This window comes from Barbatula barbatula (assembly GCF_947034865.1).
Source record: "Barbatula barbatula genome assembly, chromosome: 20".
Taxonomy (NCBI): domain Eukaryota; kingdom Metazoa; phylum Chordata; class Actinopteri; order Cypriniformes; family Nemacheilidae; genus Barbatula; species Barbatula barbatula.
The window spans coordinates 3,316,190-3,331,380 of NC_136783.1; the positions used below are offsets into that span (position 1 = coordinate 3,316,190).

Consider the following 15,191-nt stretch of genomic DNA (forward strand, 5'->3'; position numbering starts at 1 on the left):
AGGTGGTGAACTTGCAGGCGCTCCCCACCGGGGAGGAAGATCCAACCCCATCCGTGTTGTGTCCAGTACGCGCCTTGCGCCTCTACGTGGACTGCACGCAGAGCTTCAGAAGCTCTAAGCAGCTCTTTGTTTGTTTCGGAGGTCAGCAGAGGGGAGAGCTGTCTACAAACAGAGACTGGCAGTGAGGGCACACTCCACTAGGGATGTTGCCTCCGCGTGGGCACTGGCTCAGGGCGCCTCTCTGGCAGACATATGCAGAGCTGCGGGTTGGGCTGCGCCGGTAAGACCATGTTGATGTTTCCACTGTATTCCCCCCGAGGGTGGGAAGTGGTCTCCGTAGCGCACCTCCCCATTGAGGGAATAGCGCTTACCCAGGGGCCCTACGGTACCGGACGGCTCTCGCCAATGGAGCCGTCTGAGATGGCGGAGGGCAGGGGCTACCCATCTTTTCTAAAGCTCTAGGACCCCTGCCAACCTACTGGAAGGTTACAATCTCGCGACAGCGCTTACGTCTGACTCGCCTAGGCCGGTCAACGTCGCTTCGCGATAGATTGTGACGCGGCTAGTGCTGTGGCGTTTTCAATAGGAACCCCATCTGTCGGTTCGACACAACGTCGAGAGACCGACAGAAAGGGAACGTCTCGGTTACGTATGTAACCTCTGTTCCCTGTTTCCCCCACAGTCATGACACAGTTGATAGTAATTTCTTTATTATTACTCTGATGGTGGAAATGGGCATTATCAGTTTTTATTTTTATAGCTTCTTCCTATATTGTAAAGCTCATCAACCTTGTTCTTTGGTCTTATCCATTGTGATAAAGGACTAAGGGAGTATGTATTACCTCATATGTGTATCCCTGTGAAGTCATAGTTGAACAATTTCCTGTTATTTATCACCCAGAAAAATACTAAATATCAATGGGATTATACTTCACATATATTGTACACAAAATATTTTACACATATGAATTAATTGGGGTGCTAATAATTGTGGCACACACACATTTAACAAAGTATTGGTGTTATTTTAAACTGTGTTGTATTTGCAATTGTTTGTTTTCAATATGAGCAGAGGTTTTCTCTTATATATTGAGCAAAAGAACAAAAGGTTAAACACTGAATACATTTTTTCACAGAAAGGGGTTTTCCCAAAGGTGCCAGTTCAAGTGGAGGTCCTAACGTCTGTTATAAAATCTTTATAAAATCTTTGTAAACCAAGGCATCTTGGAGCTTAATGCTCTTTGTTCACTTGGAAATCTGTTTTGGCAACACATAAATGGGTCTTATGTTAACTTGTTGCCTTTATTGTTTTCATGATCATACATGGTATTACGACCCCACAATAATAAGAGGATTCCATTTTGGCCTTATTAAAATGATGTGTATCTTTTAGCCCAACACTTTCTCATCTAATAGTGTGAGTGTGAGTTACAATTTGTGAAAAGCTGAGAAATGTTCCTCTGCCATCAACAGATACCTGAACTAAAGGCTGAAACTATTCTCAAAGTGAACAATATGATGATGAGTGTACATTAAATACAGTTTAAAAGCATCTACAGAATTCATAAGTGTAGATGATAATATAAAGGATTTACATCAGCAGCTTATTAAACATTATGATGTTTTTTTGATGTTGTCATTTTTCACATAATGCTTTTAGACATGTTGCTCAATATGCATTTTTATTGAATTCAAAGGTACTGAAAAATATCCTGTTTTTCCAAAGCAAGCTTACTTTTCAATTACAATCAAATAGAAACATGTTTATTTTTGCATTCAAATGTGTTTAATTTGTCTATTGAAACAGTCAGTGGGGGAAGAATGGGATCTTTCCTCTCTCAGAGTTAAAACAGCAGTGTTAAAATGATTAAGAAAAGCACTCTTGAAGCTAAATTAGTTTTAGAAAGAACAATGATTCTCTAAATATCTTTATTAAGAATGAGAACATGCTGTTGTTTTAGGCAGTGCACATTGGATCATCATCAACTCTTGAAGCTGGCCAGTACCAGTTACAGATGCCGTCGCTGTCCGCCAGACAGGCGTACTCCAGAGAGTGAGGAGAATGGGTATCCCACATACATTCATGATCATATTGGGGACAACATGGACTGCCAGAACACGTAGAGATCTGTGGAGATGACAGATTGACATGAGTTTGAACTGACATACAGTTTGACATTGACATGAGTTTTGTGTTTGACTGCTGTTAAAGGAATAGTTCAGCAAGACCATACAGTTTATATTCAGTTATGTTTTCTTCATCCTCATGTTGCTCCAAGAGATGCAAAGTAACATTTAGAGACTGAAAGCCTCGGTCCTTGTTCACTTTCATTTGTGTTCTTCAAAAGAAGTTTTTCAGTAACATTATGACTTTTGTGTTTCCCATAAAAAAACGAGTAGTGCAGTTTTAGAACAGCAGAACCGACCAAATAATGACAGAAGTTTTATCTTTGGGTGAACTTACTGATTTAATAAAGCTAAATTCTCTTTAATGCCTGCATGGCAGAGGTTGGCTAATTCTTGAAACTAGAAAATTGTGAATATCAAAATAACATTTTGTAAGGTTTTGTATGCTTTATATCATTACCGTGCAGTTGCAGCCCATCTTATACGTTTGTTTGAAGTTTTCTTGTTCCATTAAGGAGAGATGATCCCATCGCTGGACAAGGCCACACATCGCAACCTCGAACCCATATTTAACCTGGTGTCCTTTAAAAAAAAGTGGAAATGGTAAAAATGCAGGAGTCTATGACAAATAATTATTTACACTCACTTTTGCTTTTCAAAATTATGAAATAAAGAAATAAGGCAATAAGAATTTTCTGTTTTTTATGGTACGTTTAGATTCACTGTGAGACGCAGAGGTTTACCTGAAAGGATGTATCGCCCCTTATCCAGTGTGATGCGACATGATGATTGTGGATTTGTGTTGACGTATTTAATGTGCATTGCATTGTTAGAACCTCTCAAAACCTGAAAGAGGAATTTTCATTATGATGCAAACATTTTATATTGTTAGTATTTTATTGTGAATATTCTGAAAACATTTAAATTTAGCTTTCCATTTGTGATTCTCTTTCTTTTTCATTTTTCAAGATAAATATTCTGACGACTGTGATTTCTCCTTTTCTCTCAATGGAAGTGGATGCACTTTATAGTTCACATGTCTGAGGGCGGGATCTGCCCCTCCTACCAAACAAGCCCCTCCCACATTCTTGTGTGTTTATTAGTTGGTCCTGCATAAAACGATAAAATACTAGAATACAATAATGTTTAATGCCAAGTGTTGTGAAAGAATAAAACAGTCTGTAATCTATAATGGGTCGGTGCATTTTTTATTCTTTGTTGAATAACATTAACAAATTTAGCTTTCCATTTGTGATTCTCTTTCTTTTTCATTTTTCAAGATAAATATTCTGAAGATGAAAGACTAACATTATCTTGCATTCAATTTAATGGATTCTGATTCATTTGAGAAATATGGACGCTTGAAAGTGCAAGTAGATTCGCTCACCTTGATGTTTTTGATTTCATACCGAAATAAGTTGTGTTGACCCTTAACAGGACCACTCTTTCCAGTTACGTCAGCTAAAATCACTGATGGAAAATAAAGAGGCATAAATGTTAGAAATGCTGTTTTATTTAAACATCCTGAACACGACTATTCAGCGCTGTGGAGTTTTCACACACTCACTAATATATTGTTAATATGAAATATTTCACTATTATATCTCATACGTAGCACCTAAACTCTGGAATAGCCTTCCTGATACTATTCGAGGATCAGAAACACTCGCCAATTTAAATTTAGATTAAAGACGCTTTTTTTCAGCCAAGCATTCACTTAATGCAAAATATGCTAAATAAACCACCAGGAGATGCTGACATTAGATATTATTTACTAGGTCTATAACAAGTTAAACTATTCATGTCCTGTGTTTTACCCTTTTTTTTCTTTTTTTCTGTAAAGCGGTTTTGGAACAATGCACTATATGCGCTATATAAATAAAATTGAATTTAATTTATTGAATTATTGTCCCCTTACAACATTCAACAGTGGACATTGATGTTTGTTTCTGAATCATGAACATTTCCAGCACATACTGTCAATAGCACTTCTACACTTGCTTGTTTGGAAATGAAATACTGGTATTAAATATTCTCATGATTTATAGATAAATGACAAATCAACTGAAATAAAGCGTTTCCATCAGATAAATGTGTTCTGCAGTTTAGAAAATTTCATACAAAAAATATATTGGAGAAGTGTTGGAAATAATGTTGATGATAGATTTGACGTACCTGTTTCAGAAGTGCAGAATTGATCTTGAGGGTGACGTGGGATACAGCGGCAGCTCTCTGCTGTCTGTATATTCAGCCCGACAGACAAGATCAGCACAACACCCAACAGTGTGAAGCCCATCATGTACAGCAGAAGTCAAAGGATTGGGTTTGATTTACAGACTGTGATTGAATTTCTCCTTTTCTCTCAATGGAAGTGGATGCACTTTATAGTTCACATGTCTGAGGGCGGGATCTGCCCCTCCTACCAAACAAGCCCCTCCCACATTCTTGTGTGTTTATTAGTTGGTCCTGCATATTAAACGATAAAATACTAGAATACAATAATGTTTAATGCCAAGTGTTGTGAAAGAATAAAACAGTCTGTAATCTATAACGGGTCGGTGCATTTTTTGTTCTTTGTTGAATAACATTAACATTAGTAATTATTTGGGTAAACCTGTATACCAGGAAAGTTAGAATCCTATCTGTCTGGGTCACTGGTGTGGTGTGTGGGACAGAGTATTTCAGGTCAGGTGTGTGGAGTGAATTTCTACAACAGTGCCCTTGGTGAGAATAGTCTACACTTTCAAATTGAACGTCACTACAAAATAAATGTTCTGTTATTTTTACAGACTTTCCACGTAACAGCATTGTAATGTTTTTTTACCAAATTTTTTAAATGAGAAAAATTAGGAAAACATGGAATTTTACAGTTAATTCCAGTTTTTAACAAGTTTTTATCTTTTTAAAGTTTTTTTTTTTAAATATGGTCAACAACTGGAGAATTACAGAAAAATACAGCAAATTGACAAGAAAACCAGGTAAAAGTTTTTATATACAGTATATCCTGTATTTGTCACTCCAGCTGAAAATTGCTTTTCTGACATAAATGATTTAAGGGATCGGTCACCCAAAAACAAAATTTCTATCATAATTTACTCTTGACAACAACCTTTTGACAGTTTAAACCTGTATTTCTTTCATTCTTCTGCAGAACAGATAAGATATTATGAAGAATGATGGAAACCAAAAAATGTTGGTCCCTTTTGACTTCTATTGTATGGGAACAAAACCAATGCTGGTCAACAGGTACCACATTTTTTTTGTCATTAATATTCTTCAAAATATATTTTGTGTTCTGCAGAAGAAAGAAAAACATGCAAGTTTGAAATAACAAGATTCTGTCATGAATGTTTGTTTGGGGGTGAAATGACGTAAGTTTGGAATACGTTATAATTCCTTAAGTGCAATTTGCAGCTTTCTAAAAGTCAAATGTGTATTCAAAAGTGGACACTGCAGCTGGCAGATGCTGTATGTCAAACAGGCGCTCCGCTCAGAAAGCAGCCGAGCCAAATACTCTGTTAGTGAGGGACTCTATTGTCAGAAACATTCGTAGCAGGGCAACACTTACATGCTGTATTCCTCAAGCAATGATTGCTGATGTAAACAAGTGAACTGTCAAACATCCTGACACAACATCTGTAAATCACATTGTCATACATGAGGCGACATTTTTTCTTTGAAAAGAGCAGTCAGAGCTCCTTAAAAGGGATTTCAATGGACTCTTAGAAACGCTAAGAAAGCTGAAAGTTCATTCAATCATCAGTGGACTCTCACAGCTCGAGGAACAAATACGTTTTCTCAGCTACTCAGTCTGAATACACGGCAGCAAAAAAACTGCAACATGTGAAGACTGAACTTCAATCTCTTCTGAAGTCAAAGATAACTTATACAACAGGTGGCCTCCTCCCAAACAAACTTGGTTCAAGAGTGCTAAAGGACGATAACCTTTTTTCTCTCTATCACCTATTAGCAGAGTGTGCCAGTCAGTCCACTCCTGAATGGCACACATACACCTGGCCTCAGTTACCACAGGAGTTCACATCAGCAGTCGGATGGACACTTGGATAACACCCCTCAGCCACAACAACCACTGCTCACGGTCACCACTCAGGCTGTATCCTGCCCAGTGACATCACATCAGTTGGACTGTGTCGAAGACTCAACACATAACAACCGGGAGAGGCAAGATAACATAGTTAAACCTCCACAAACTGCAGACTTACGGTTCCTCTACTATCTCTCTCTCTGTCCGACATCACCTCTTTTGAGGTTCTCAGAGAAAATAACTAGTGTTTCCGGGAACAAAGCTCCCCACTCTGAGTCCACAAGTTTCAACTAAAAAACTACGTGCCCCTCAACCACCAAATCCTCCCGGTCCAGCTCGTCCACTCCTCCTTCTGAAGGAGCTCTCCGGCCTCTGCCACAACAACGCCAGGCATCACACCAACCCCCATCCGCTGAAGGTGAAGAACACAAGACTGGTAACTGATATGCATTGGTCCCCGTTTAGATAGCAGCAACAATCATAAATGTTTACAGAACAAGTGGGAACTCAATGTTCCTTTAGCTTTCCCTATATCTGTCCTGATATGTAAAAGGAAAACTAAGACCGTTTCCAGACGTATGGCAAACCTATCTAATCTAATGCCTATTGGAGGTCACTCTGAGAATGATGGTGGGGAAACAGTTACTGTTAAATTACATCCGTTCACTAAAACACAAATCCTTTTTGGTTAAAGACCTCATCACCAGTAACAGCCTGGACTTCATGTTTCTAAATGAAACTTGGTTAGATGACAGATGTAGTGCTACAATCCTCAATGAATCAGCCCCCCAAACTGAACTTTAATAATGTCTGCAGAGCTATTAGGAGAGGTGGAGGAATAGCTGCTCTATTTAAAGATCTTTTTCAATGCAAGCAAGTGTTACTTGGTTATCACCCATCCGTTGAATACTTGAGTGTTGACTTAAAAGGTGAACCATTCATTCTCTTTACTATTATTTACAGACCTCCCAAATACTCCTCAGTCTTTGTTGAGGACTTTTTAGAACTGCTGTCTGCTATTTCTTCTGAACTGGATTGCTTTGTTATTACTGGAGATTTAAATATTCATGAAGACAAGACATAAAACAACACTGCAAGTGAACTCTTGACTGTTTTGAACACTTTTGATCTGACCCAGCATGTGCACGGCCCCAAACACAATCCTGGACACACTCTGGATCTGCTCAATAGCAAACATTTCATCCACCTCTGTTAGAGATGTCTGTCTGATCATTTCTGTATTTTCTTTGATATATCGATCAGTCCTGCCACTGAAGATAGACCTGTCTCTGTAAAAAGGAGGTTTATAAATGAGAACACCATGGAGCTAATTATGAATTTATTAGTCAGTCATGGTTTCCCTTTTGGTGTTCTAAGAACGTCTTTTCAGATTTTTTTTTTGCAACCAGACAATAACGTTCCCAGAACGTTGCAGGCTGTTTTTTAAATCGGCATATCACACAGAGCTTCCACATATCTCATGTTAATCTTGAGTACTTACAGAATAGAATCGCACCCTTCAAATGTCCGTCTATAGTTTGATCACATTTATTAAAGGCATTTTAATGTTGAATACTGCGAAATACATCTCTTCTAATATCTTTAATAGATGCGTATACCGAGCTGCAGCGGACACATTTAAAAGACTTTACATGGACCTATTGTGTGAACTGTCTCTTTAATACCGGGTGGGTTTTATACATGTTGCTGACATTCTTGACACACTGACAAAACAAGAGAAAACGTATCTCAAACCCTGTTGCACACTGTTGCAAACTGTTTCCAGGAAACGTGTGGTTCACCTTGACAAGTGCTTCTTAATTCACCGCTGGCTCTGATGTCTCTCTAGCGGTTAACCATGAGATAAATGAATGAGATAATATATCATGCTTTCATGTTTATGACAACACAAAATCATTCAGACATCGCTACGTGTTATATCAGGGTTTGTGTGTGTAAGTTTAGACGCTCTAAATAAACTGGGACTGCTCTGTGACACGGACTGTTAAAGCAGAGGAATATACAGCTACCAGGTTGCCATCATTGCCATTCTTCTGTTGATGAAGAACGTGTAGAAGAGGTGCAAATCTTGATTTTGACAGCTGTAATATCCCTTTAAACAGTTTCTCTTCAATAGAAATGACTTGCAATATCTGACAGGTTTTACTTTTTGGGTTTGCAGTCGACATCCACCAAGATACCTGAGGTGACAACACAGATCAAGTTCTCATAGGTATAAAAATGTGTTTATTGTGATATTATGTTGTCATATTATATTAAATGCCATAAATTAGCTGATTTTTTTATTTCATGGTGTATTTTGATTTCAGGATAGTCAGCACTGAGGGCTTAGGTCTTCTGCTATCCATCAATGTGTTTGTCAGTGCTTTTGCTGTCTTTTTGTCTCTGCTTGTGTTAATTTACATTTACATTTATTCATTTGGCAGACGCTTTAAGCGACTTACAAGTAGTTTTTTTATACAGTGGCACATTACTGCAGAGCAATCAGGGGTAAGGTGTCTTGCTCAAGGGCCCTTCAGTCATGACCTGCTGGCACTGAGATTAGAACCGGCAACCTTCTGATCACAAACCCAACGCTCTAACCATTAGGCCACAGCTGAAATCCTCAACTCTTTTGTGGCCTAATGGTTAGAGAGTTGGGCTTGTGATCAGAAGGTTGCTGGTTCTAATCTCAGTGCCAGCAGGTCATGACCGAAGTGCCCTTGAGCAAGACACCTTACCCCTGATTGCTCTGCAGTAATGTGACACTGTAAAAAACTACTTGTAAGTCGCGCGTCTGCCAAATGAATAAATGTAAATGTATTGTCAGATCTTATACCGGTGCAGTACAGAGCCCTCCTGATGCATGATAATACCCGACCTTAAGTGGCCAGAGTCTCTAGGCTGATGAAGGCATTGATGACATTGACTGGTCCCTCACGTTCCCCAGACCTACATCCAGTTGAGAACCTCTGGGATCTCATGTATCCAAAGCCATGAAGTAGCACCATAGACTGTCCAGGAGTTCACTTGTGCTCTGATCCAGGTCTGAGAGGAGACTTCACAGGAGACCATGTGCCATCTCACCAGGAGTACGTCCAGACATTGCGGGGAGTTCATACGGGCACGAAGGGTCATGCACATTACTGACTGACATTATGAGTTACTGTGGTAAAACTTTGAATGAGCCAGTATTTCCATTTTTTTACAGTGATTATACTGTGATTCCTGCCCTGAATGTGTTTATAATTTAGGCTTTCATTGACCATTGTCACATTATTTTGTTCTCGCAAGTTATGCAAAGTATGTAAGTGAAGAGATTTAACCTGGATATTTTGTTCATTGAGATCTAATGTAGTGTGATTTAGGTGTTCCCTTTATTTTTTTGAGCATATATATATATATATATATATATATATATATATATGCGCAATCCATATATTGACTGAGAAAGAGACAACATTCAGAGTAAAGTGTATTGCACAAGTCTCCTATGGCGTCCATATCAAGTGTGTAACATGTTTTATATGCAAAACCTGCAGTTAACATTTCAGCACTTCTGGTTCCATTGCCATTACCCAAGGGGGTAAATGAAATAAGGTATCTGGTTAACAAAACCTGTAAATATTTTCACATCTTATTATATCTTATGAAAACATTGGAATTGAAGGACAAAATCAACATGTTTGGTTAAGGTTTTTGTCATAGAAACAATAAACAATTAATACATGTAAAACGTGAGAAAATATAAATTGCATTGAAGACATGTACATTTTTTATAATAAATACAAATCTGTAGTAAAGCAGGCAATTGAGCAGGAATCAAAAACAGCTGAATCAATTCTTTAGATTCCCAAACCAGGAAATGGAATCATAATCGACTGCCCAAGGTACACACAGTGTGATTTTACTAGAAATGGTTTACTGTGCAGTTTATATCAAAAATGGATTGAGGCTAATAGAAGAATTGAATGCATTGATTTCATCCTCCGTATTGTTTGGAATGATGTACTTGACTTATTTTTATTCCATTAGATAAGTGATGGATAAAAACACATGCAGCACAGATGTACTCATAACTTCTTTAGTTCCCAGAAAGTTTGTTTTTGGTTATTTTTACGGAAATAAAACGTTAGTTTCATGGTTTCTATAACGTCAGGGGAACGTTCAGCTATGGATTATGGAAACCAAAAACTAACTTTCTATTTCTGTAAAGAAACCAAAAACGAAGCTTAGAAATTATTGTTCCCCTTTAGTCGGTCTCTCGACGTTGTTTGAGAGACTGACTGGGGTTTGATCTTGAGAACCTACCTTCTCCGAGATAATTAATTAAAAAACGCCAATGGGCTTGGCGAATGGCACACGCACGCCAGTCTCCGCCCCGTACATACGGGTATAAAAGGAAGATGGCGGCGGTCATTCACTCATCCTTTGTTCTTCGGAACCTGCGTGTTTGTTTACATGCGCTTTACTCGACTTCGAGAAACTTTTAAACCTGCTGGATTTACGACGCGGAGCAGCGGACTTCTCCTTTCGTGGACTTCCCCTGGGCGTTTCGGCAGACGGCTACAGACCTTTAGAGGTAAGTCCCTCCGGCTGCGAGCATGTCTCGTAGCTGTGTCCTTGGATGCGACAGACTCATCCCTGAGTCTGACGGCCATGATACCTGCGTCACTTGCTTGGGGATCAAGCATGCTGAAGCAGGTTTCACTGATTCGGCATGTCCCGTGTGTGCGGACATGGCAATCAGGGTGTTGCGGTCACGGTTGGCTTCGTTTTTTGTGAGCGCAGCCACCACCCCGTCTGCCTCCCAGGCATCTTCAGCCGCTGTGTCAGCGCGGTTGATCGCTTTGGTGAGCGGCGGGGGTGATTCGGGGACCCCTATGGATGTTGCTCCGTCAGCTTCATGCTCGCGGACCGTCCATACCCCTGCACGCTCACCTGGTACGTCCCCTACGAGCGGCAGACGGCCGCCTCATAGTGGCAAGACTCCCGATAGGGATGATGACTCCATTTCTGTCGCTGCATCGGACAGCTGCCTGCTGGCATCAGATGCGGAAGACTCCTCTGATCTCCTGTCATCAGGCAGTCGAGTACCAGAGGAGACTGACGCTGAGATGTCGGCCATGCTCTCTCGGGCAGCCGCGTGCATCGGGTTGCAGTGTGTGGCTCCACCCTCTCCGAAGCGTTCGCGGCTGGATGCATGGTTTCTGGGATCGGGGCGTGGCCAAAAGCCGCGCCCCGCCCCGGTGCCATTCTTCCCCGAGGTGCATGAAGAGCTCTCCAAGTCCTGGAATGCGCCATTTTCGGCGCGTATCAGGCAGGAGAACTCGGCGGCTGTGACTTCCCTGGATGGCGGAGCGGCTAGAGGATATGTTGACGTCCCCCAGGTGGAGGGTGCAGTCGCGGGCCACCTGTGCCCGCAGACAGCTGCCACTTGGAGGGGTCGACCTAGACTCCCGTCCAGAGCATGTAAGCTCTCTTCGACACTCGTGTCGAAAGCTTACACTGCTGCTGGACGAGCCGCTTCTGCTCTCCACGCCATGGCGGTCCTTCAGGTCTTTCAGGCGAAAGTACTGAAGGATTTAGATGGCGGGAAGCCCGACCCAACTCGCATGAGTGAGTTGCGCACTGCCACAGACCTCGCGCTACGGGCGACTAAGGCCACGGCGCGTGCCCTGGGTCGGTCGATGTCCACAATGGTGGTCCAGGAAAGGCATCTGTGGCTTAATCTTGCGCAGATGACCGACGCCCAGAAGGCCCGCCTTCTGGACGCGCCCATCTCGCAAGCCGGGCTGTTTGGTGATACCGTGGAGGAAATTGCGCAGCAGTTCTCCGCGGTTCAGAAGCAGACCGAAGCGATCAAGCAGATCCTGCCGCGCCGCAACGTGGCCACCAACAGGTCATCACGTTCCAGGCCGCAGTCTGCTCCCCAGCAGCCCCGCCCTCCCGCGGCGGCACCTCCGGTTCCGGGACCCTCCCACAGGACGACCCACCAGAGACGTCGAGCCCCGCGGAAGAGGGCGTCTGTCCCCCGTCAGCAGTCCGCCAAGAGTTCGTCTAAGCGGCCCTGACGGGACGAACCTGGGGGAAGTTTCATTGGGTCCGATCCCGGCCTTTCCAACGCTGGATCGGGGAAGGACGCTGCCTGCCGCGTCTCCATCAAGTCCGGGGCTTTTCAGGGCCCGGCACCCACATTCTCACAAAGAGAGAAATTTCCCCTGGGTTTTCCTCCACAGCACTCTCGTCCGGACGGTGTCTTGGATGGATCGGGCCGCCGACTGCAATCTCCCCCGGATGTTGCGTCAGGCCGCCGGAAGCAGGTATACACACAGAACCGTCAACCTCCCGGGGGGTCCCCCCTGTGCGAGGTGACCGCACTGTCAGCCACCGAACCAGCCTCCCCAGGTACGGTGAAGCAGATTGTTCCTCTAGTCCCGTTGGCGCGGTTCTTGGGCGCTTGGCAGCGCACCAGCCCGTCACATTGGATGGAGAGAACAATCCGTCTCGGTTACTCGATCCAGTTCGCCAGGCGCCCCCCCAAGTTTCGGGGCATTCTGTTCACCTCGGTGCGAGGAGAGAATGCTTCCGTACTTCGGCAGGAGGTCGCCGCCCTACTGGCGAAGGGTGCGGTCGAACCCGTCCCTATAACCGAGATGTCGTCCGGGTTTTACAGCCCGTACTTCATTGTACCCAAGAAGGATGGGGGGCTGCGGCCCATTTTAGATCTGCGCCGCCTGAACAAACACCTGCACAAGTTGCCGTTCAGGATGCTGACGCAGAGGCGCATCCTGGGTTCGGTACGTCACCAGGATTGGTTCGTGGTAATCGACCTGAAGGACGCATACTTTCACGTCTCTATTCTTCCCCGACACCGGCCGTTCCTACGGTTCGCGTTCGAGGGAAGGGCGTATCAGTACAAAGTCCTGCCATTCGGTCTGGCCCTGTCTCCACGGGTTTTTTCCAAACTAGTGGAGGCTGCCTTAGCTCCTGTCAGGGAGCAGGGCGTGCGAGTGCTAAACTATCTCGACGACTGGCTTATCTTGGCACACTCGCGAGATGTATTGTGCACGCACAGGGACCTTGTGCTTCGGCACCTAGACTGTCTAGGCCTTCGGGTCAACCAGGAGAAGAGCAAGCTCTCCCCCGCGCAGAGCATCTCTTACCTCGGTATGGAACTAGACTCTGTCCGTATGTCAGCATGTCTCACCAACGAGCGTGCACAGTCAGTGCTGCGCTGTCTGAGGTTGATCAGGAATCCCTCGACGCCACTGAAGAACTTTCAGAGGCTCCTGGGGCACATGGCGTCCTCGAAGGGGGTAATCCCCCTCGGGTTGATGCACATGCGGCCGCTTCAGCACTCGCTACAGAGTCGGGTTCCCTGGACGGCGTGGCACGCCGGCACCAGGCGGATTACGGTAACGCCTCAGTGCCTCCGCACCCTTTTACCCTGGTCAGACTTGACCTTTCTCCGAGCGGGGGTTCCGCTCGGACAGGTTTCGAGGCGTGTCGTGGTAACGACAGACGCCTCCCTGCAAGGGTGGGGTGCGGTGTGCAACGGGCACGCAGTATCGGGTCTATGGACGGGTCCCCGCCTGCGGTGGCATATCAACTGCCTAGAGTTGCTAGCAGTCCATCTGGCACTGAGGAGACTCCAGTCCCTCGTGCAGGACAAACACGTGCTAGTCCGGTCGGACAGCACGACTGCCGTGGCGTACATCAATCGTCAGGGCGGCATACGCTCACGGCAGTTGTCGCAACTCGCCCGACGCCTCCTCCTCTGGAGTCAGCAGGTGACCAAATCCCTGCGGGCCACGTTTCTCCCGGGCTACCTGAACCAGACAGCCGATGCGCTCTCTCGTCAGGGTCCTCCCCGCGGAGAGTGGCGGCTCCATCCCCGCGCAGTCCAGCTCATATGGGAGCGGTTCGGCCAAGCACAGGTGGACCTGTTTGCCTGCCCGCACTCCACCCATTGTCCGCACTGGTACTCCCTGACCGAGGGTTCCCTCGGCACGGATGCCCTAGCGCACAGCTGGCCGCGGGACAAGCGGAAGTACGCCTTCCCCCCAGTGAGCCTCCTTGCACAGGTCCTGTGCAAGGTCAGGGAAGAGGGGCATCAGGTTCTGGTAGTGGCGCCATACTGGCCCAACCAGACCTGGCTCTCGGATCTGGTAGATCTGACGACGACCCCCCCCTGGCCCATTCCCCTGACGGAGGACCTGTTGTCGCAGGGGAGGGGCACGGTTTGGCACCCCAACCCGGGCCTCTGGAACCTCCATGCCTGGCCCCTGGACGGGACGAGGAGGCCCTAGGGGGCTTGCCGATAGCAGTCCGGGAGACTGTTCTGCAGGCTAGAGCCCCTGCCACTAGGCGATTGTACGCTTACAAGTGGCGCCTCTTTTCGTCCTGGTGTTCTCCCCGGGAGGAGAACCCGCGGAGTTGCCCGATCGGGTCAGTGCTGGCTTTTTTACAGCAGAGACTTGAGAGTAATCTCTCCCCTTCCACTCTGAGAGTGTATGTGGCTGCCATTTCTGCGCATCACGATCTAGTGGAGGGTAAGTCTCTTGGTCAGCACGACCTGGTCACCAGGTTCCTTAAGGGCGCGAGAAGGGTGAATCCACCTCAACCGCGCTCTGTACCCTCTTGGGACCTTAACGTGGTCCTACAGGGCCTTGGTACGGCCCCGTTTGAGCCCCTCGGAGTTGCTAGCCTCCCTCATCTGTCGATGAAAGCTGCACTCCTGACGGCGCTCGCCTCCATCAAGAGGGTGGGGGACCTACAGGCTTTCTCCGTGTCCCAAGGGTGCCTAGAGTTCGGGCCCGGCGATTCTCACGTTGTCCTGAGACCCCGTCCCGGTTACGTGCCCAAGGTTCCCACCACTCCCTTCCGGGACCAGGTGGTGAACCTGCAGGCGCTCCCTTCAGGGGAGGAAGACCCAACCTCTAATGTGTTGTGTCCAGTACGCGCGCTGCGCCTCTATTTGGACCGCACACGGAGCCTAAGAAGCTCCGAGCAGCTC

The 15,191-nt window shown here is 45.2% G+C and overlaps 1 protein-coding gene across 1 annotated transcript; it reads right to left on the reverse strand.

Annotated features, from left to right (window-relative positions):
• Nucleotides 1-1,290: 1,290 nt before the first annotated feature.
• On the reverse strand, nt 1,291-4,487 carry LOC306909133 (metalloproteinase inhibitor 3-like). The gene is made up of 5 exons (XM_079482543.1): nt 4,303-4,487; nt 3,515-3,597; nt 2,871-2,973; nt 2,588-2,709; nt 1,291-2,128 (listed from the first exon to the last, which is right to left on the reverse strand). The coding sequence occupies exons 1-5, from the start codon at nt 4,424-4,426 to the stop codon at nt 1,958-1,960; spliced, it is 603 nt and encodes a 200-aa protein (XP_079338669.1). The 5' UTR covers nt 4,427-4,487; the 3' UTR covers nt 1,291-1,957.
• Nucleotides 4,488-15,191: the final 10,704 nt, after the last annotated feature.